General features: G+C 53.5%; 1 protein-coding gene and 1 pseudogene across 1 annotated transcript; one reads left to right on the plus strand and one right to left on the minus strand.

Moving 5' to 3' along the window:
• The first annotated feature begins 809 nt into the window (after positions 1-809).
• LOC148051732 (olfactory receptor 14C36-like) lies at positions 810-1,766 on the plus strand (annotated as a pseudogene).
• A 12,132-nt stretch (positions 1,767-13,898) lies between these two features.
• LOC148051733 (olfactory receptor 14A16-like) lies at positions 13,899-14,828 on the minus strand. The gene has a single exon (XM_087735415.1). The coding sequence runs from the start codon at positions 14,826-14,828 to the stop codon at positions 13,899-13,901; it is 930 nt and encodes a 309-aa protein (XP_087591541.1).
• Positions 14,829-23,079: the final 8,251 nt, after the last annotated feature.

The raw sequence follows: 23,079 nt of genomic DNA on the forward strand, positions 1-23,079 counted from the left end.
TTGTGTTATCTGAAGGCACCATGGATAAGATCAGAGATGCTACGACAGAGAAGATGCTGATGGGTTTGTGACATGAGCCCTGTGTGTCCTGGGCTAGAAGTGGGGTGCTGAGACCTTAGGAAAGGGTGAGACATTTAGTGGTCATAGATCCCTCTGTTCTCAGCAGTGCCTGGTGGCTTTTCAGGGTAATATAGGAGTGTGATCACCCTCCACCTCAGAAAGGGGCAAGCCCAGGGCAGCTGGGAGCCAGATGGAGGGACAGACCAGGTCCCCTCATCTGCACTAAGCCACAGGCATTCCTCTTGCCTCGCAGGACTCCCTCTGTTCTCCCTGAGTGCAGCACAAATGCTGAGGCTTTCTGACATCCAAGAACACTCCCCTGGGTGCGAGGGAAAGAGGAGATGTAAAAAAACCCAAACCTCTCAACCTGCTTTCTGCCACCTCAGTTCCTTATCACTGGGAGTGCAGATGCTGACAGCCCCTTCTGCACTAGGAGCAGTTTCATGAGACAAGGTCGAACACCAGGACTGGCCCCTGCTCCCACCGTTCCCATGATCTCACTGCTGCAGAGCAGGGCTGACCTCTCGGCAGCCAGCGGGCAGAGGCCCTGCTCTTCATGGCACATTCAGCCAACACCAACCAGGGCTCCAGCCACAGAGCTGAAGGAAGGTCTCCTAGAAAAGGAAAATGTCTGCATGTAGCAGGGTGAGGGTGTATGAGAAATGGCTTTGATTTTGCTGAGAGAAGTCTTTCCTAACTTGTCACAGTCTTTTCCTCCTCTCACAGTGCCCCATGCCCAAAGTCGGCAAATGTCCAACAGCAGCTCCATCACCCAGTTCCTCCTCCTGGCATTCGCAGACACATGGGAGCTGCAGCTCTTGCACTTCTGGCTCTTCCTGGCCATCTACCTGGCTGCCCTCCTCAGCAACGGCCTCATCATCACCGCTATAGCTTATGACCACGGCCTCCACACCCCCATGTACTTTTTCCTCCTCAACCTCTCCCTCCTCGACCTGGGATCCATCTCCACCACTGTCCCCAAAGCCATGGCCAATTCCCTCTGGGACACCAGGGCCATCTCCTACGCAGGATGTGCTGCCCAGCTCTTTCTGTTTGTCTTTTTGATGTCAGCAGAGTTTTATCTCCTCACCATCATGGCCTGTGACCGCTATGTTGCCATCTGCAAACCCCTGCAATAAGGGACCCTCCTGGGCAGCAGAGCTTGTGTCCACATGGCAGCAGCTGCCTGGGGCACTGGGTTCCTCTATGGTCTCCTGCACACAGCCAATACATTTTCACTCCCCCTCTGCCAAGGCAATGCTGTGGACCAGTTCTTCTGTGAAATCCCTCAGATCCTCAAGCTCTCCTGCTCACACTCCTACCTCAGGGAAGTTGGGCTTCTTGTGGGTAGTGGTTTTCTTTTTTTGGGATGTTTTGTTTTCATTGTGCTGTCCTATGTGCAGATCTTCAGGGCCGTGCTGAGGTTTCCCTCTGAGCAGGGACACCACAAAACCTTTTCCACGTGCCTCCCTCACCTGGCTGTGGTCTCCCTGTTTATCAGCACTGGCATGTTTGCCTACCTGAAGCCCCCCTCCATCTTCTCCCCATCCCTGGACTTTGTAGTGGCAGTGCTGTACTCGATGGTGCCTCCAGCAGTGAACCCTCTCATCTACAGCATGAGGAACCAGCAGCTCAAGCATGCAGTGTGGAAAATGATGACTGCATGTTTTTTTGAAGCAATAAACTGCCCATCACCTTCTGCCTAGAAGTTATAATGTAACTCATTGCAGGACCAGCCTGACTTCTGTATTTTTTGTTGGTGGTGGTGGTTTTTTACTTGTGATAATGTTGTCATCTCCTTTCTAATTCTCTGTCTGCTTTTGTTTTCCGACCGAGTGGCTGTGTAAATGAGGAGCCATGCTCCCTGTGTGTTTAAACAAAATAAATGGCCTTTCAGTGACATTCTTTTTTTCTGTGATCCTTCCTCCAAGGCCTTTTTGGAGCTGCAGGAACAGTTCCTGGGTGCATGGGTGGAGAGGAAAAGAGTCCTGGCATGGCAGCACTGCCAGGGAGCACCAGCGCTTGGTCTTCCAGGGCTGTTCTCCTTCCACTTCCACACTCTCTTCCTGATTCCTTGTGTTGGTGTCAGCCCTGAGAGCTCTGGCAGCGTGGTGACAGTCGTGCTGCGTGGTCGTCCTGTGACCACAGGCAGGGACATGCAGTGGCCACTTCCATAACAGAGCTGGCCTCCATAACAGCATTTCCATGAAGAAGGGTGATCTCCTCAGGGCAGTGCCTGAAGACTTAGGTCTTCCTCCAAAGATTCTTTCAAGAACATGCTCAAGAAAGCAGCCCACAGATGAAAACACCAGTATACAGCTAAAGAATGTGAGTGTGCAGGGTTTGGGCACACAGCAGCGTCCTCGCACAGCTGGGCCTCCTGAGAGAGACCTGAAGGACCAGCAGGGCTGGGTCTGGTCTGCGCCCGGTTTCACTGTGCACCCTGGGGAAGCTGCCCCAGGGCAATCATCCTGCACTAGCCCCTCACAACCACCATTGCCAGCACTGGCCTCTCACCCCAGCCTGAAGAGGTTCTTTGTCCCTCCATGGAAGGACAATGCATGATTAGGTCAGAAGTCCATGTTTGCATTGTACAGAGGAGATATAAGCACGCACATCACGTATGTGAGCTGAGATGAACCTGAGTGAGCACAAACGCCATCAGCTCTTCCTTGGGGTTCCATGAAGGCCTGTGGGACAGACACTGCCTCGAGGTCACTTCACGTTGGGAGTAACATCCCATGGGAAACCACCTGAATGCAGCACTGGGATGTGCTTCCTTGAGCCGAGGTCCCCATGTCCACTCCTCATGACAAGGGGCATCTCAGGTGAGTGCAGAGCGGGGCAATACACCACAAAGCTGAGGTGCCTCCCAGCCTCTGGAAGTGGCAGCAGGAGGCCAGAGAGACACTATGACTCCTGCAGTGCCCTGCCTCTGTGTGTAAGAGGGAAAGACTCTGTCTCTGAACACCCCTGGGTGCATATGGAGTCCACGAGGCCAGCTCAGATGTGGACGCCTGACAGAACCCTGCCATTCCTGTGTGTGACTCCAGGAACAAACCCCACTGGCCAAGGGAGATTCATCTCAGCTGCCTGGGACAGGCTCCTTGCAAGGGCTCCTGTCTGCTAAGTCACCCTTGCCCGTGATTCTGGATTGTGCTCTCAAAAGTGCCAGAGCAATCAGAGACGTTCTGAGGTCCCTGGAAAAGGCAGAGGTCAATCCCATCTTGAAGAAGGACGGGAATGGGAACTGGGAGAATTACAGGCTGGTCAGCCTGCCTCTGTCCCTGGGAAGGGGATGGGACATGTCCTCCTGCAGCCATTTCCAGGTACTTGAAGGACAAGAAAGGGATTGCTGAACCAAAAAGGGCAGGGGAAAGAAAGGTGTGTTGTGTATACGGAATTTTGCAAGGCCTTTGCCATGGATTCCCGTAGTGTCCTTACAGCCAGATTAAATGCTATCTGGGCTGAAGAAGTGAACATTGGGTGGGAAGCTGGCTGGATGATCAAGCCCAAATGTCACCAGTGGTACAAAGTCCTCTGGGCAGCCAGCTGCTGATGGCATCCCTCACTGACCAGCACTTGGGCCAACGCTGTGCGACGTCTTTATTATCTGCCTGTATGATGTGATGGAGCGCACTTTCAGCTCCTTTCTGGATGATGCAAAGCTGGGCGGAGGCCTTGAACAGCCTCATCTGGTTCACTCTGCCTTGAGCAGGAGAGTGAGGCAAGATGATGTTCAGAGCTCTCTTCAGACACAATTTATTCTCTGGCTCAGTGATTCTTTCCCTTGGAGAGGTTTTTGAAGAGACAATGATGAGGCCATTGCCCAAGAGGGCAGCCAGGTAGATGCCCAGGAAGAGCCAGAAGTGCAACAGCTGCAGCTCCCGCCTGTCTGTGAATGCCAGGAGAAGGAACTCCTTCATGGAGCTGCCATTGGACATCTGCTGCTTCTGGGCATGGAAACTGCCAAAGGAGACAAAACAGAAAAATTCAGAGAAGCTTCTCTGAGCAATATTTGATTCCTTCTTTGTGAAACACCTAAGTGAGCTTTTCTTTCCTGGGGGACCGTTATGCAGCTCCGAGGCTTCAGCTCTGGTTTGTGCTGGCTGAGTGTGCTGTGCAGAGCCGTGCCCTCTCCCCAGGGGCTCCTTGAGGGTCAGCCCTGCTTTACAGCAATGACCCATGGAGGCAGCAACAGCCCAGGGTGTTTGGAGGGAGGGTTCCTGGGGAGGAGTTCCCTGTGCTGCACTAGAGCGCAGGGTGAAAGCTCCGAAGGACGCTTTTTTTCCACAGAGGAAGGTGGGAGCTGAGGTGCAGCAAATGCATCTCATTACACTGTGTTTTAGTATTCAGACACCCCCATCCCACTTGGGACATATATACTGGAAAGGGTAAAATTCCCCCATTGCCCCGTTTCTCTCAGTGTAAACCTGCGTCAGTGCTCCCATCCAGGAGGGCTGCTCTGTCCATCAGCCTGGTGCCCAGCTGCTCTGGGCTTGCACCGCTCCCAGCTGGAGGAGGGCTGCACCCAGAGGTTCCTCTGAAAAAGCCACTGGACTGTCCTGGGAGCAGGGGGGTCCTGTTCAAGGTGCAGATTTCAAAACACCTCTCCTTTCCAGCACAGCTCTGCAGAGTATGATGAAGAGGACAGGACAAGGATGCTGCTTTGTTTGAGTAGATCAAGTGCTCTCAGACATCACAAGGGTCCTACAGGAGAGCTGTGCCCTTCTGGAGTGATGCTCACAGCCCCACAGGACTCCCTGTCCAGCCTGATCAGGTGTCTGAAGGTGATGTCTGCTAAGGGAAGCAGTCTCTCATTGCCCAAGCACTCACTGCAGTGTCTCAAGCCTGGAAAATGAAGAGAGGGCTTGGGCACCTTGGTCCCATGGAAACACCTCCAGGGCAGTGCCCTCCAGGTCAGGGCCAGAGCAGGCACTCAGCACCCCCACCCCTTACCCCACACCACCACCGTTACTGCCAGGGAGCCCAAGAGCAGGAAGAAGAGCAGCACAAGCAGGTGGAGGAACAAAGAAAAACCCTGTGACTCTCCTCCTAAGGGAAGCAAGGAGAGGAGAGGCGGCCGGGCACTCAGGAAAGCCTTCTCCTCACCCAGCAGGGCACAGCACCTCCCGGTTAGCAAAAGCCCAGGGCAGTCGCTCTCAGCCCCTTTGCCCTGCAGAGGGAAGTGGCCCCGTGTCAGGGGAGATGCCCCTCTGCTGTGCCAGAGCTCTGGCTGCAGAGGAGGCACCTCCTGCCCTGGACCACACAGCCTTGAGGGCAGAGGCTGTGCTGGGTGGGAGACGAGAGCAGCGGTCTTGCTCAGAGGAAGGTGTCTGCATTGGAGGGGATGACAGGGAGCTTTCCAAAGTCTCCCTCCCATGACATTTTGGGTTGGAGTTTCCTACAACACTCTGCCCATGTGTTTGCAGCCTGGAGCTATCCCTGGTGGGAACTGTTTTCTCCCTCCAAGTTTTCCCTGTCAGGGTTCACAGGCCCCATCACCCACTCCTGTCTGCTCAGCTCTGACCTGAAGAAACCTCCCAGTTCCAGGCACTCTCTAGAGGTACTCCCCGTTTGAAGGCAGTGAGGAGCAGGGCAGACAAACCCTGCTGAGGCCAGCAAAGGTGATGCTGGTGCTCTCTGGAGGTAGAGGAGAGGATGGAAGCAGTTGACTTGCCTCCCACCAGACCTCCTGATCTCTCAGTGTAGTGGCTCAGGTCTCTCAGTCTCCCTCTCCAAATGCAGCAGCGTCTTTCCCCTTTTTTCTGAAACAGCAGGAAACGGAAAGCACAGCCTCAGGAAAGGTCTTTACCTTCAAGGGATCCCCTGCCTTGCTCTTCCTCTGCAAAAGTCCCCTCTGAAATGCCCTGGGCAGCTCTGGCTGCACACCCGGCCTTCACCCCTTCATATCTGTCTAACATGAGCCCCTGGGCTGGGAGGCCTCCTGACAGAGCCCGTAGGCTATGATAGCTTTAGGAGACCCTTCCAGGAACGGCAGCTGCATTGCCCTGCACCAAGAGACTTACCGTGACAAGGGCTGGAAAGGTTTCTTCCCTTGCAGCTCTCCTCTCTCCTCCCACTCCAGGCTGCCTTTAATCTCTCTCTGCCCTACTCCTTTTCCCAGAGCCCTGCTGCGCTTGGCAGAGGAGTTGCTCCTTGGCCGAGCTGTCTCTCTGCACTGCCGCCTGCTTCCCATGAGCTCCCTCCATCCCAGGAGCCCGTCTCAGCCCCAGAGGAGGGGACCTGCCCAAGACGTCACTTGCTCTGCCCCCAACCCCACTCTGAGCTCCCTCCAGGTGTCCCTGGGGCTCTCCAGGAACCTCCTTGGGAAGAGACTGAAGGAATCACCGATGTTGCCTGTCTCACCTCCGCAGAGACGTTCCTTTGTAGCAGTGCCCTTTCTCCTCTCCGAGACACAGTTAGGTCTGAGAATCCCCCTTCCTTGGCCCATCATGAGACAGGACACCTGGACACTGGCAGGGAGGCATCTCCTTTACCCATGCTGAGGGAAGGCAATCAGCTGAGTCAGTGGAGGCATCTCCTCCTGGAGTTGTAGTGCTGGGACTGGAAGGGACCTCAGCTCCCTCCCGTGCCTGCCACAAACCCACAGGAGGTGAGATTCCTCTTGCTTCAGTCATGGTGTCTGCTAAAAATAGGGTCTGTAGTCCCATTGTCACTGATGGAGATGGAGACCAGGAGTTCACACACAAACACCTGGTGACGTCTGAGGTGCCATGTGTAGTCCACGATAATGGAGCAGTACTGAGAGATTGGGAAACATCTGGGGGCATCATCCTGCAGCCTGGTGAGGATGCCAGCTGAAATGACGCCAGATGCCCACATTTAGGACATCACCCCCTGTCCCTACTCACGCTGTTCAGGGCCGCCTAGAGAGGTGTCCAGCTGACCAAATGGAGTTCTGTGCCAGAGGGAGAGGGAAGTCTTTCTCTTTCTCCCCTCCTTTAGCTGTATTGACTAGCTGTCCATTGCCTGTAACAAGAGTTGTCTCACACAGCCCCACGGAGCCTAACCTAGTTCAGGGCAGCTGCTCATTGAATGGCCAAATACAGGCCTGTAGGGCTCTGTGAGACGCCAAGGCTCTCCACCAAAACTGCCTGTGGCTGGCAGGGACAGTACAAGACCTGCAGGAAAGCCGTGTCCCCTCAGAGCGGGTGCGTGACAGACACCCCAGGCGCCATCTCAGATTCCTTCGGTGCTTGTGTGCAAGTGACTGATTGCCACCCCTGCAGTGAGGCCAGCCCTGTCCCATCTCTGTCCAGCAGATGCAAGGCACCGCATGAATAAGAAGCGCATTGCACTGGGCTCTCCACTTGTGGGCCTATGTTCTCACCTTCTTCTAGTTCTCCTCTGCCCCATACTTTACTCACCCTCTTGATGATACAGTCTTCAAAGAGCCCAGTGAATTTCAAGTAGGCATAGATCACAGGATGTCCACACCCAAGGACGCTTTCAGCAGCACCTTGTCCTTCCAGGAGATCAGTGCCTCTCTCCACCAGAGTCTATGCAGAGACACCACAGACAGCAATGGCCTCTCCTGCCAGGGCTGCCCAGCCCAGCCCTGTTTCTCTCGGACCTTGGGGACAGCAGGCATTGCTCTCTTTTGGGGCACCTCAAGTCTTTCTTACAATGCCGTCTGCCATCCGCTCCAGCATGTCTCTGCCATACAACAAAGCTTTTGCGTACATGGGCTCTTGGGTGCTTGGTGTCCCTGTTCACCATGACAAGGCTGAGGTTGGCCTGGAGCCACAACTCGGGGGCTGCGGCCGAGATGTGCAACACTCTCCTCTGACTGGGAACAGCCAGGAGGAGCTGGAGCCCCGAGGTCTGTCACAAGCTGTGACTTCTGAGGCACAGTGGGACACCTCCCACAGCTGGCGTGCTGCAATGGATGGACAAAGGTTCTTCATGAGGCACAGGCTGGGAGCATCAGAAGAGGAATACTTTCTGTGTGAAGGAGTTGCTTGGATGTATGGAGCTCCTTGCTGGGAAAGTCAACAGGCTGGGTGAGCCCTTGTGGGTGAGGATCGGAGCAGAGGCCAGTTAGGGCGACATTGTGGTGGGAGAGAAAGAACTGGTGATCAAGGGGAGGAGGTGGACAAGCTCTTACTTAAGCCACTCCAGGAGGTCTCCAGGTCAGTGACATGGGGCTCTTTCTGGGGACCTTAATGACCCTGACATTCATTGGAGTGGGAACACAGCACTGTGAAAACAGACCAATAGGTTTCTGGAGGGTGTTGGAGCAATTTCTTTGCAAAGCCACCAGCTGGACCAACAGAGATGATGCTCACCTGGATCAGGTCCTTGCAAACCGTGAAGAGTGGTCAGGGACGTGAAAACCAGGGTCATCCTTGACTGTAGTGACCATGTAATAGGGGGGTCCCAGCTCTTGAGCAGCCTGAGGAGGGAGAGGAGCAGAGTGTAGGGGTCAGACCTCAGAGGGGAAGACTTTGGCCTGTTCAGGGGGCTTTTAGTGGGGATCCCAGGGGCAGCAGTGAAGGGCAGCACAACTCAGTACAGCTTGTCTTTAACGAGAGAATCACCCACAAAGAGCAGCAGTGAGTACACAGCTGACAAGACCAGCTTGGGTGAAGAGGGAACTCATGAGGAAGCTCCACAGGTAATGGAAGCAGAGAGGAGGAGGGTGCAGAGACTCACTTCAGAAGGAGGAATTTAGAAGTAGGAGTGGTTTTTTTGGGTTTTTTTAAGAACAATTTTGGAAACCAGGGTGGGTTGAGTTACAGGAGCACAGATGCCTGGTGTCACCCTCCATCTGCAGTTTCCATTGGAGGGTCCAGGTCTCCCACGGCCCCTTGTGGTCACTCCCAGTCCCAGGTGAGTGTATCAGGCACACCAGGACCTCCTGAAGTGGCACTGGAGGCTTCTGGTCAGGAACTGAGCTCGGCCTGCAAAGATGAGGCAACTTTCTCAACATTTATGTAGTACGGGAACATTTTCATCAGCTGAAATGTTTGAATACTTTTCATAGAGAGAGAATGTTTTCCTGTGCTGCCATCATGAAACTCTCCAGGATGTGTACTGCTCTCGGGAGAAGAAACCTTGATCTTCCTGGCACTTGCTTGACCACTGCTCTGTCCAGTATGGAGTGTACTGAATCTCACTAATCTTCTAGCTATTCCCACGTCCTGATTCAACTGACCCTTTCTCAAGTCATCTTCTCCAGCAGACTGTCTGCACAGATGCCTTTTTGAGTGTCCATCTGGTTTTCTTCTTCCCGTTACTCTCCATTCCCTCAGACCCCTCCCAAGTACCCAGGTGCTGCTTGGAGCTTCAGGCAGGTGAAAGCTTGCTGCTCCTGTTTCCTGACTGTCTCCGTAGCCAGCTCCTTCATTGCCTTTCTCTCTGTCCTTTCCTACTAATCTCACTGCACATTTTCCCCTCCAAAGTATAAGTGGGATTTAGTGGAGGCAAACTGGACTTCATGGATAGCTGACGAATGTTTTTTATTCTTCACTGAACCACTCTTCCTTTTTTTGTTTTTGTTCTTGTTAACTAAGAGAAATGCTGTGTCTCTGTGCAGCCACTTCTCCAAGGAAAGCAGAGGAAAACTGATGCTGAGACATTCAGCTCCAGCCTGAGTGGGAAAAGCTTTGATTTTAACATGAATGATATAAGTTTCAGGTGACCGGTGAGAGAAATGGCAGGTTGGGGTGGGGTGGGTGGGATGAAGAGTGTCTCTAGAGTGTCTGACAGAAAGGGTCTGGCTTTTCCCACATGTTCATACTTCATCATGAGACCCTCGGGATCAATATGGCTTGGAGATTGTCTATATTGTTTATTCTGTGATCAGAAAAATAATGAAAATGCATAAATCTTTTTAAAATGTTATTTCTTTTTGACATCTTCTCATTTAGACTCTACTCCTGAACTCTCCCTAATGAACCACACAAGAAGGGAGGCATTAAAGAAAACTGCAGAGCACCATGGCATGTTAGGGTATCTGCATTTCCATGAGCCCTCTGGTGCCAAGTTCCTGAACTGCAGCTACCGAAAGGAGATGGAACAAGCTGCTGAAGAAGCCTTTAAAATGTGATTAAAATCTCCAGGACTCTGAGGGTGTCAGTGGGTTCCCTGAGGGCCATCACAGATGAAGCCATGAAGGGAAGCAGGGGTAGAGGTACCGCTCCCCGGGGGCTGCCTTAAACTGGCAAGAGGTCAGCACTGGTTCCAGGTGACAAAGGCAATGGGCAGGTGGCTCTGCTGCCACGTCAGCCCTTGATGGGTTTCATCCAGAAGGATGGGCAAGCTCTGATCCCTGGCACCTGGGAAGGGAGATCCTTTTCCTCATGCATTGCTCAGGGCTCTTGATGGAGCAGTGTGATGTGGGGGTGTGTGATGACGAGTGCAGGACAACCCTAGGAGTGCCTGGACTCTATGGGGGGATGAGGAGGCACCGAGGTCATGGGACTGTAAGGCAATGGTGTCCCCTCATGGCTCTTGGTAGCAGTGACAATATTGATAGCTGAGAGGAGAGAGATCTTGGTTGTGTTGGGGAAGTCCCAGCCCCACCAAGGCCTGCAGTCTTCCCCACCACAGGCTCTCCCATGCTGTCCCATGTCTGCAGCAGTTCTCCTGCAGACTTTGGCCACCCCCCAGATTCCCCACCTCACTGTGTACCTAGGCTTTACAAATGTCTTTTTGTCCTCCCTGCCTTTTGCTTCTAACACAAAGCTGTGGTTTTGCAGGGATTTGCCAAAGCTGTGAATCCCCAAGCAACACCTCCAGCTGCTTTTCAAAGCTAATGCCCCGTCCGACCTGACCTTGAATGGTTCCAGGCATGGGGCATCTACCACCTCTCTGGGCAACCTGTACCAGTGTTTCACTGCCCTCATCATAAAAAAGTTCTTATATCTAGTCTGAATCTCCCCTCTTTTAGTTTAAAACCATTACCCCTTGTCCTATCACTACAGGCCCTGCTAAAAAGTCTGTCCGCACCTTTCTTCTAAGCCTGCTTTAATTACTGAAAGGCAGCAGTTGCAGAGTCTTCACTTCTCCAGGCTGAACAACCGCAACTCTCTCAGCCTTTCCTCACAACAGAGGGGTTCCATCCCTCTGATCATTTTTGTGGCCCTCCCTTAGATCATTCCTAGTCTTCCCTGTACTGAGTATTTTGGAGAAAAATGAGAAAATGCATATTTTTTTCACTAATTTCCCAGGAGAAAACATTGCTTGGGGGATATTATGAATGTGCATAAATACCTGATTGGAAGGAATGAGGACAAGGGAGCCAAATTCTTCTCAGTAGTTACTACTGTCAAGACAAGGGCTGATGGACACAGATAAAAACACATGACATTCCCTCTGAACCCAAGAAAACACTTTTTCACTGTCAGGGTGGTCAAACACTGGAACAGGTTGCCCAGAGAGGCTGAGGAGCCTCCATCCATGGAGGTATTCCAGACCCTCCTAGAAAAGGTCCTGAGCAACCTGCTCTAGCTGACCGTGTCTCAGCTGGGGAGTTGCACTTGATGAACTCCAGAGGTCCCTTCCAATCTCAACATCTCTGTCATTCTGTGAGTGTGAAGGAGAAAAGTAAGACAGAAAGAAATGAACAACACACAGCCTTGATGGCAAACACAGTGGGATCCTGTGGGGAGGGCCCACGCTGGAGCAGGGGAGCAGTGTGAGGAGGAAGGAGTGGCAGGGATGTTCTGTGCTGACCGTAACCCTATTCACCATCCCCCCAGCTCCTCTTGGGGTTGGGGTGGGTAGGAGAATTGGGAGCAATGGAGTAATTTGAGCCTGGGAAGAAGGAGTGGGGTGGGGAAATGGTCTTGAATATTTTTGCTATGCTTTCTCTCTATGCGAATCTCTTCTATTTGGCAATAAATTCACTTGATCTTCCCCAAGTCAACTCTTCTTTGCCCATGACAATAATGAGTAAGTGATCTCCCTGTCTTTATCTTGACGCATGAGCTAGTCCACCTTATTTTCTCCCTTTGTCCTTTTGAGATGGGGGTGCACATGAGCAGCTGGGTGGGTGTCTGGCTGCTGGCCAAGGCGAACCCACTACAGGACCACCACAGCAGGACTGCTGTGTGCAGCCTGGGGCTCAGCAGCACAAGGAAGATCCTGACAGACTGAAGCAAGTCCTGCAAAGGTCAGAAGGATGGTTGGGGCCTGGAGCAGATAATGGAGAAGGAGAGGCTGAGAGAGCTGGGTTTATCAGAAATCCCTCAGAGCCAAACACCAGAGCAAGCACCCAGGCCAGCTGGGGAGATCTCAGTTAATGAAGATTTTCAAAATTTTTCGAGACAAGCACCTAATTGAGCTGGAGCTGTCTGAGAAGAGGCTTGGCTGAGAGTCCAGCTGTGGCAAGAGCTGTGGGATTTGGTGTGTAATGAGTGTCAGGAGGAAACTGGTTCCCTTTTTATTAATAACGGCAGTGGAGTTGGGTATCACTGAGCCCCAGAGGAGGATGGGGGTGACCATGCAGCAAAGGATCCTCCTCAGGGCTGGGCTGTATGGACAGAGATGGAAATGGCTGGTGGGTGGGACTAGTGTGGGAGAAATTTCCTGGGGCAGCTTTCCCAGGGTGTCCTGGAAACATGGCGCAGACCAGGCCCCTCTCTTCTGCACCTTGGATGCCTTGCTTCCTTCACCATGACACCTGGCTCTGCACTGGCAGTGCTGGCTGCCCCTACCCTGCACACTCACACACCTGAGCTCTGCACTGGTGGTTTTCTCTCCCGGGCTCTTTCCAGCCCAGCCCAGACCCTCCCCACCTCTCCCCACCTCCCCTGCCCTCTCCCCAGCCCAGCCCAGCCCAGCAGAGCAGCCCAGCCTGGGCTGGCTCCATGGCACTGCCCAGCGCAGGCTGCTGCAGAGCTCTGGGCACTCACCCCACAGCCCCAGCCCCTCTGAAGGCCACAGCAGCTGCTTGGAGGCAGACAGCAGGGTTCAGGCTCCCCATCAGCCCCACGGCTGCTGCTGGACACAAGGCCATGAGGAAACAGAGGCTAGGCACTCTCTGGCTCTTCTGAATTCATCTTGTATGTCATCGCCAACCCTGACTGAATTTTCGCCCTCCTCTACTCCCACCAGCCCCACTCCCCAGGACAGCACCAGAGTCCTGGCCCTGGGGGTCCTCAGGCAGCTCCTGCAGCTCTCCACTCTCCCTTCCCTGTGCCTGCTGGGTTTCCACTGACTCCCATGCCACTGCAGAGTCCTTTTTCTTAGATACCTCGATTTGCTCCTTTACTTTTGGGGGACTCACATTTGAGGGTGTTTCACCTTCTGAGTCTCCATTCATTCCAACCCCAGGGCATGTGGGAAGTCCCCATCCTGTCCTCACCCCTCCAAATTCATTTCCAGAGAGTCTGGTATATGCCATGAGTCCTGTCATACATGAAGCAACCTGAGGAGATAATGGGGAGCTAAAGGAACATCTGAACTGCCATTGGATACCAAGAAGAACTCCCTTAACACCAGACCTTTTTATCCAATGGCAACGAATTTTACCATGAGCTTAGTCCCAAAACCACCGAGAACACAAGGAGAATAGAAACTTCACAAGACCAATACCTTGCACTTTGTCTTGGAAGCAACTTTAAAAGAAGTGTCCAACCTTCAGGCACTGCAACTAGGAGGTCCATTTTCATTGAAGATCTGCTGTCTGACAGGCCACACATGACACAGTGTTGTGCAAGGGGCAGAAATAACAGGATCAATCCTCAACAGAAGGAGCAGAAAAACAGAAAATGATCCTTAAGTAGAATTATGACAAGAGAAAAAATCAGATTCGTGGCCTAAGATAAACTCTGGGAAATGTGGAGAGGAGGGGAGGCAGGTTATTGTTAGTGAAACAGCACCCATTGGATCAGTTTCCATAAGGCATCATTGAGGCCCTGGTTCCTCATGCTGTAGATGAGGGGGTTCACTGCTGGAGGCACCACCGAGTACAGCACTGCCACCACCAGATCCAGGGATGGGGAGGAGATGGAAGGGGGCTTCAGGTAGGCAAACATGCCAATGCTGATAAACAGGGAGACCACGGCCAGGTGAGGGAGGCACGTGGAAAAGGCTTTGTGGCGTCCCTGCTCAGAGGGGATCCTCAGCACGGCCCTCAAGATCTGCACATAGGACAGCACAATGAAAACAAAACACCCACAGTTCACAAAGACACTAACCACAAGAAGCCCAGCTTCCCTGAGGTAGGCATCTGAGCAGGAGAGCTTGAGGATGTGGGGGATTTCACAGAAGAACTGGTCCACAGCATTGCCTTGACAGAGTGGCAGTGAAAATGCATTGGCTGTCTGCAACACAGCAGAGAGGAACCCAGTGCCCCAGGCAGCTGCTGCCATGTGGACACAAGCTCTGCTGCCCAGGAGTGTCCCGTAGTGCAGGGGTTTGCAGATGGCAATGTAGCAGTCATAGGCCATGATGGTGAGAAGATACAATTCTGCTGACATCAAAAATACAAACAGAAAGATTTGGAAAGCACATCCTGCGTAGAAGATGTCCCTGGTGTTCCAGAGGGAATTGCCCATGGCTTTGGGGACAGTGGTGGAGATGCAGCCCAGGTCAAGAACAGAGAGGCTGAGGAGGAAGAAGTACATGGGGCTGTGGAGGCGGTGGTAGCAGGATACAGCAGTGATGACAAGGCCGTTGCCCAGGAGGGCAGCCAGGTAGATGCCCAGGAAGAGCCAGAAGTGCAAGAGCTGCAGCTCCCGTGTGTCTGCAAAGGCCAGGAGGATGAACTGGGTGATAGAGCTGCTGTTGGACATTTTGTCCCTCTGCGCATGGGGATCTGTTCAAGGAGGTAAAGGAAGGGAGAAGTTAGGGCTGACTGCTTTGAGAAAAATCTACTCACTTTCTTATAGAAGCCCCTCCAAACTGCCTTTCACTTTTCAGGAAGAGCTTTGTTGAGCTCTGGTTGGTGCTGGCTGAGGGTGCCCCAGGGAGCAGGAGGCCCTGCAGGACTCAGTCCTGCCCTACAGCAATAGGTAAATAGGAACTTGGGGTGATCTCAGATTAAATCCAATCCTGATATCAAAGACCTTTTCAGCATTGTGGCTCCCAATTCACCTGACTGCAGAGCAGAGCTGTGGGGAGTTCGCTTTGTGCATTCTGCTCTAGTTGCCCCAGCACAGCTGAGCAGTGGTTGGAATGCAGCAATGCCTGGCATTTCTGCTGCACTGCAAGGGAAACCTTGTGGGTGCTGAGCTTGGGCACAGGGACTGTCCCTTAGTGCAGAGTGAGGACAGCCGCTCTGTCCATCAGCCCTGCTCTCAGCTGCCCTCTGCTGGCAGCTCTTCCACCTGGAGAACTATCGCACTCGGGTGTTCTCCCCAAAAGAAAGAGGCCAGTGCTGGGAGCAGAGGAATCCAGTTTCCAAGTGCACATCTGCAAACCCCTCACCCCATCTCATCGCACCTGAGGACGATCTCAGCTCTGCCCTCCCAACCAGGGACACAGAGGGCTCATGACAGCTGCCCACATGCAGCCACCCAGCAGCATTTCAATGGCCTTAGCACCGAGGTGTCTTCTCCATGGGGCTCCTGCAAAACAGAGAGGTGCCCTGGGAGAGCTGTGCCCTACGGGAGGGCAGCCTGCAGCCCAGCAGGACCTCCCAAGGACAGAGTCAGTTCTCCTGAATTTGTTACGTCCTGGAGGGAGGGTGAGATGAGTGCCACCTGCACACACTGCAGTACCCAGAGCCCCACAGGTGAACAGGGTGTGAGCTGGATGTTTTTCCTCCATGGCCATATGTGCATGACATGCATGGGAGAAGAGGAGAACATGCCAAAGGAGCCCTGCCAAGGGAGGCAGGAGAGGGACACACAGTCAGACGCTTTAGTTTCTCTCCTCTGTGGTCATCAACTGCTTGGAAGAAAACTCATGGCCAAGTCCCCATGACATTAAGGGCAGAGGCTCTGCTGTGTGAGTGAGGAGACCAGTGGGCTGCTCCAGGTATACAGCCTGCACTGCAGGGATGGCAGGGAGATGCCTGAATCCCTCCTCCCACAGCATTTCTGGCAGCAGTTCTCCCTTCCTCCCTGCCCATGTCCCTGCTGCCTGCAACTCTTCTTGGCCACTACCTCTTCATCTGTGCCCACGTCTCCTCCCTCTCCATGCTCACAGACCCCATCCCACCTGCTGTGTGCTCAGCTCTGCCCTGCAGGCACCTCCTGGCAGCAGGGCACTGCCCAGGGGCATCTCTGTCTGTGCAGGCGCTAAGGAGCAGCTCAGACAAGTCCTGATGAGACCTGGGTTCTCATTGCCTAATCCAGAGCATAGAAATAACTTTCCATCTCCCGTTGCCCACCCAGCCAACCAAGAGAACACCACTCAAAGCAGAGATTTCTTCCCTTTCAGGTAATCCCTTATCTTGACATCCATCTTTAAAATTACCCTCTGTAAATGTCCTCTGGGTGATGTAAAAGTCTGAGCAGCCCTGACACACGCTGCACCCTCTGGACAGCAGAATGATCCTGCCCTGCCTGGGGGTCCCTCCTTCCACAGAGCTTTTCCCCACAGTGGCGTGGAAAACTCCCTGGGCTGGCTGAGTGCTGACCCGGTCAGACACCACAGTCCCTGCCCCAGCACACAGCCCCCTGGGGTGCAGTGACCCTGCTCTGAAGGACAGCCCTGGGCAGCCACAGGTGCACACTGATCTTCAAAACCCCAGAAGAAGGGAGCTGTATTGACTTTTCTTTCTGGCGGTGCACTTGGGAAGTCCTCGTCTGCAGCACGTCCTTCTCCTCTACATTAGAGAAACTGTGAAAGTCCTCCCGAAAATCCCATAGGCTGTGGGATGTAGCAGCTTTTGGAGATCCCTCCAGGAACACCAGTTACATTGTCCTGCAACCAGGGACTTACCACGTAGAGGGCTGTGAAGATCTCTCCCATGCAGTGAGCTCTCAGCATCCTCCCACTCCACACTGCCTTTACAGTCTCTCTGCCTCACTCCTCTCCTCTCAGCACTTGCAGGCAGTGCCCTCAGCCCTGCTGCCCTTTGCAGAGGAGCTGCTCCTGGGCAGAGCTGTCTCTCTGCAGTGCTGCCCACTTGCCAGCAGCTCCCTCCATGCCAGGAGCCCAGCCCAGCTCAGCAGCAGAGGCCCAGCCCAAGGCAGCACTTTCTCTGCCCCTCTGGGCTCCCTCCAGGTGTCCCTGGGGCTGCAGGGGAACCTGCTGGGAAACAGGCTGAAGGCATCACTCATGTTCCCTCCCTCAGCTGGGGAGTGACGCTGCTTTCCACCAGTGTCATTTCTCCCATCTGAAGAAGAGTTAGGTCCAAGAATCACCTTATCATTGTCCCACCTTTAGGCAGGACACCAAGGCAAGGACAGGGAATGATCTCATTTACCATTGCTGAGGGAAGGGATTCAGCCTCCATTCATGTCTGTAGTCCTCAGCTTCCCCCATGCACAGCAGAAACCCACAGGAGGTGGGATTCCTCTTGCCTCAGTTCAGGTGCGCACACAATAGGCACCTGCATGTGAGCTCCTTGGCTCAGCTCCCCTGCTCATGAATGGAGATGGAGGCCAGGACTGAGGCGTTCAGATGCAAAGACCTGGTGACCCCTGAAGTTCCAGAGGTGCTCCAAGGTACGTGGAGCCAGCTGCAAGCCCTCGTGGAGCAATGCTGAGAGACAGGGCAGCATCTGGGGACATCTTCTTGGAGGCTGGTGGGGAATCTTTGGCCAAATGAAATGACATCAGATGCCCCCTTTCAGGACGATAGAACCTGTCTCTATTTGTTACCTTCTGGGCAGCCTATGCAGGGATTCATCTGCTGAAATGGAGTCATGTACCATAGGCAGAGCTAAGTTTCCCTCTGTCTTTTCATCAGCCACGTTTACTGGATCTCCATTGAGTCTAACGGTGGTGGTGTCAAGAACATTCTCACATTGCCTGATCAAATTCAGGGCAGTTATTCCGTGTAATGCCAATTCCAGGCCCATAATGTCATGTGAGGTGCCAAGGCTCTGACACGCAGCCACAGGCATTTGGCAGGGACAGCGATGGTCCTGTACAGGAAAACCATCCCCATTCAGAGTGAGCGTGTGTCAGAGACGCGGCAGCATCGCAGGCAGATTCGGTGCCTTGGTGCAAGGAACTGATTGGCAGCTCTGCAGTGGGGCAAGGCCTGTCCCTTCTCTATCCAGTGGATGTAGGGCACTCCATGACTAGGAGGAACATCACACCGTGGTCTCCATGCTGTGGTCTTCTGAGGTTTTGCCAATGGCTCTGAGTTCCCCGTAACCTGAGCAGCTTCTTCCAAAGCCCTGCTAATGCTCCTTGATCACCCAAGATGTCCCAGCCCACAGACTCACTTGAATCCTCTCTTTATCGCCATATCCCAACACTGAACTGCACATCCTCCTTCTCCTGCTGCCTCGGAATCAAAACTCAACCTGTTTCACCTCAGCCCAAGAGGCTTATCCATCCTTCAGGCTCATGGATGTTTCCTGAGGTTCAGGCAAGTGTGGGGAGTGAAGGAGGGACGGAGAGCAAGGTGAGCTCATGGGACATCTCTCACAGGACATCTAAAGAAAAGGTACGCTTCTCTGGACAAAATGCTGAGGTGTTCCCAGGAATCTCAGGAGGCATGGCACACCGATTCCTGGGTTCAGGGAGCTGGTCCAGTGCCTCATCTCCATTGCTGCAATGGTGGCATCGATGCCTGGCTCATGTGCAGACTGCGTACAGGGATGTTGACATTCATTGAGCAACCTGCTTGGACCTCAGAGCTGGCCCTGCTTGGAACCAAAGGAAGGACTAGAGACCTCCTGCATACAGAACAATTCCCCCCTGAATTGTCCCAGGAGCCAGTGCTGGGGAGACCCTCACTTCCAGCTGAATCCTTTCTCCTGGGGCACACTGCAAGGCGCAAGTGCGTGGAACAGATGGTGGGAAAAGGGACTACAGGGGTGTCCGGTCCAGGCTCCCACCAAAGGGTGGGGAATCACCAAATGCGGGTCAGGTTGGCTGTGACTTTGCAGAGCTGAAAGCTGAAAACCTCCAAAGATGGAGATCACAGAGAGGCTCTGGGTGTCCTGCTGCAGTGCAGCATCACCCTCCTAGTCAGTTTTTCCCGAGGCCCAGTCTGAAGACCCCGGGAAGAAGCCTGTGGCTGTGGTCTCTGCCATACCATCTGCCATCGCAGAAGAGCTTGGCTCCACCACCTCTCCAGGCAGGTGTCACCCGCTTTTAGGCTGCCCTGTGCCTCCCCGTCAGCAGACTAACGAGGCCCAGTTGCCTCAGCCTCTCCACACAGCTCATGTGCTTTAGGCTCCTAAGCCCATCGTAACAGACCTCCTCTGGGCCTTCTCCAGTTTCTCCATGCTCTTTTCAAAATGGAAACCCATGGGCTCGTATGGCGTCCATCATAACTCCCATGCCCTTCTCCTCAGAACAATCCTCAGCCAGTCAGGTCCCAGCCTGTCCTGATGCACGAGGTTATTCTGCCCCCAGTGCACACCTTGCCCTCTTTGCGTTGTAAAACTTCAGGAGGTTTCTGTTGGCCAAGTCCCTACGTGTGTTGAGGTCCCTCTGGACTGAAACTCTGGCACATCAGCATTTGAGGTTTGTGGGCCAGTGTCTCAAACAAGGTAACACTATGGGGAATTGCAGGACACTACAAGTACGGAAAGAGAACGACGTACTTAATGGAGCTGCTACCCAAGGTTGAAAATGACCACAGCAACCATCTCACAAATGCCAACAGAGGGCACGAAACAAGAAATGCATGGCCAATGGGGGAAGGTTTAATAGGGCAGGCTGTTCCTTTTACGGGGTACTAGGATAGTAAAAGAGAAGCACTTGTAATTTCAAGGAATGAAGAGAGAAGCAAAGGATGCTGTTGACCTTCTTTGCTGGTAGCTCATGTTTTGCCTAATGAAATCCAAGGACCACCAGAGCCTTCCCCACAGACCTGCTGCCCAGCCACACAGCCCCTGGCCTCTGTCATTGCATGGGATTAGTGAGCCTCAAGGCAGGGCTTGAAATTTGTCTTTATTGGACATCATGATGTTCCTTTTTGCCCATCAGTCTGGCCTGTCTTTGTGCTTTGGGATGGGAGGTCTGCTCTCCTCAATAAGGTGTCATCTACAAATGCTATGAAAAAGCACTCTCTCATCTCCTCCAGGTCTTTAAACACATTGTAAACAGGGCAGGTGGCAGGACAGACCCCTGCAGGACCCTACTAGCTAGGTGCCTCCATGCACAGTACCACACATTGACTATGTCCCTCTGAGCCCCACCACCCATCTGTTTATTTACCTGTCTATTTATCCAGCCAGGCAGACCAGAATATCCTAACTTGGGCACAAGAATATTGGGAGGGTGAGGGGGATGATGCTGAAAACTTCACTGACTTCCAGGTTAAAAGACAACCACTGCTCTGCCTGAGTCCAGCAATCCTCTCCTTTCAGCACAGAAAGCGAAAAAGACAGTGAAAGACAAGCTGCCCTAGGTAAATCCTTCTCTTTCAGACACCCAGAAACAGGATCCGAGTGAACATGACCTGGGGCACAGCCATTTGCTCCTCTGCACATCCTTTGGGCATTTTGAAAGGCGCATGCAACGTTTGCACTTTCCCCATCGTCAGGGAGTTCCCCCAGTCTCCATGACCTTTGAAAGATGATGGAGTGGCTTCACTGTGACATTGGCCTGCTCACTCAGCTCCCTGCAATGGTGCCCCTCCTGTCCCATACACTGGGAAAGATGGAGTTTGCTCATGTCATCCCTGACTTGATCCCCGACTTGATCCCCATCCACTGGTAGCTGATCTCCAGAGTCCTGCCCTGGATGCCTGGGAGACCTTGCTGGGGAAGTCTGAGGCAAAGAGGACACCGAGAATCTCAGATCTATCTGCACCTGCTCTTCCTAAATTCAGCAGTGGCCACACAGGATCTTTGTTTCTTCTTTAACTGTTCCTGAAACACTCATTATTCAATTGCCTCTCAGGTTTAGACTGAGTTTTGATCTGGACCCTTGCGGAGCTTGGAGGATGCTGTCCTTGAAGAGCAGCTGTCCTGAGCTCTGCCACCATGTCACAGCTCTGTCTGCTCAGGAACAGCTCCAGCTCCTCCTGCCTGTGCCCCTGGCTGAGGGCACTGCTGCACATTTGGGCTGAAGCACTGCAGCTGTGCAACCAGGCAAGCTCATATTTGCGATAAGAAAATCTGGTACCAAGTCTCAAAGACCTCATGGCTGCAAAGGCTTTGCTTCAGAGCAGAAAGGTGGCATGGACAAGAGGGAGCTGCATGTCTTTCTAAACCCATGTCTAAAGACCCAGCATGATATGCCTCATTGACTGAATTGAAGATAAGTCCCCCTGGCTTGAAGAAATTAGATCTTTCCTTGTAGCTTTCCTGGGTGTCCTGCCTAATGATGGGACAAAAAAAGGGGATTCTCATGCCGACATCTTTTCGTGATAGGGGAAATGACACTGCTGGAAGTAAGTGTCTCTCTGCAGCTGAGGGAGGGAACATCAGTGATGCCTTCAGCCTGTTTCCCAGCAGGTTCCCCTGCAGCCCCAGGGACACCTGGAGGGAGCCCAGAGGGGCAGAGAAAGTGGTGCCTTGGGCTGGGCCTCTGCTGCTGAGCTGGGCTGGGCTCCTGGCATGGAGGGAGCTGCTGGCAAGTGGGCAGCACTGCAGAGAGACAGCTCTGCCCAGGAGCAGCTCCTCTGCAAAGGGCAGCAGGGCTGAGGGCACTGCCTGCAGGCACTGAGGGGAAATCAGAGAAGTAAGAGGGATGTTACTGGCTGCATGAGGTGGGATGATGCTGAGACCTCACTGGAGGAGAAATCTTCACAGCGCTTAACACAGTAAGTGTCTGGCAGTAGGGAAATCCACATGAGTGTCTTGGAGGTGTCTTCTAGACATGGCACACCATGCTGCAGACAGCAATTGGCAGGATGGCTCTCAGGAACATGCTCCAAAAGAGGGATACCCTGCCACACTGTCAGAGGACAGGACATGATGGGTGCCTTCTCTCGGCTGCAGGGATGTGATGCTGGAGCCCAGGGCTGTCCTTCAGAGAAGGGTCCCTGCACCCCATGACACTGTGTCCTGGGGCAGGGACTCTGCTGCCTGCCAGCGTCAGCATTCAGCCAGACCACAGAGCTCCCCATGGTTCTGCAGGGAGAAGCTGTGAGTGGAAAGAGTGATCCCCAGCAAGGCAGGGTCCTTCGGCTGTTGAGACGCTGCTGTGTGGGTCAGGGCAGCTCAGACTTCTAAATGACCCTGAGGACATTTGCAGAGGGTCATTCTAAAGATGGATGTCAAGGTAGGGGATTACATGAAAGGGAAGGTGTTTGTGCGTTGAGTTTTCTCCTCTTGGTTGGCTGGGAGGGCAGTGAGAGATGGGCATATATTTCTCTGCTCTCGAAGAGGCAATGAGACCCCAGTTCTCATCAGGACTTGTCTGAGCTGCTCCTTAGCCCCTGCACACCCAGAGATGCCCCTGGGCAGTGTCCTGCTGCCAGGAGGTGCCTGCAGGGCAGAGCTGAGCACACAGCAGGTGGGATGGGCTCTGTGAGCACAGAGAGGGAGGAGACGTGGGAATAGAGAAAGAGGTTGTGGCCAAGAAGAGGTCCAGGCAGCAGAGCCATGGGCAGAAAGGAAGGGAGACAGATGTGGGGAGTGAGCATTCAAGCGCAGCTCAGACACCAACGCTGCATGTGCTGTCATGCACATATGGCCGTGGAGGAAAAGCATCCAGCTCACACCATGTTCACCTGTGGGGCTCTGCGTACTGCAGTGTGTGCGGCTGGCACTGATCTCACCCTCCCTTCAGGACCTAACAAATTCAGGAGAACTGACTCTGTCCTTGGGAGGTCCTGCTGGGCTGCAGGCTGCCCTCCCGTAGGGCACAGCTCTCCCAGGGCATCTCTCTGTTTTGCAGGAGCCCCATGGAGAAGACACCTCGGTGCTAAGGCCATTGAAATGCTGCTGGGTGGCTGCATGTGGGCAGCTGTCATGAGCCCTCTGTGTCCCTGGTTGGGAGGGCAGAGCTGAGACCCTCC

The sequence above is a fragment of the Nipponia nippon genome, unplaced genomic scaffold, assembly GCF_047370975.1.
Source record: "Nipponia nippon isolate SJK-2023a ecotype South Korea unplaced genomic scaffold, ASM4737097v1 scaffold_56, whole genome shotgun sequence".
NCBI lineage: Eukaryota > Metazoa > Chordata > Aves > Pelecaniformes > Threskiornithidae > Nipponia > Nipponia nippon.

Excerpts from the sequence above, each read along its gene's own strand:
- LOC148051733 (XM_087735415.1), bottom strand. The coding sequence starts at position 14,828 with ATGTCCAACAGCAGCTCTATCACCCAGTTCATCCTCCTGGCCTTTGCA.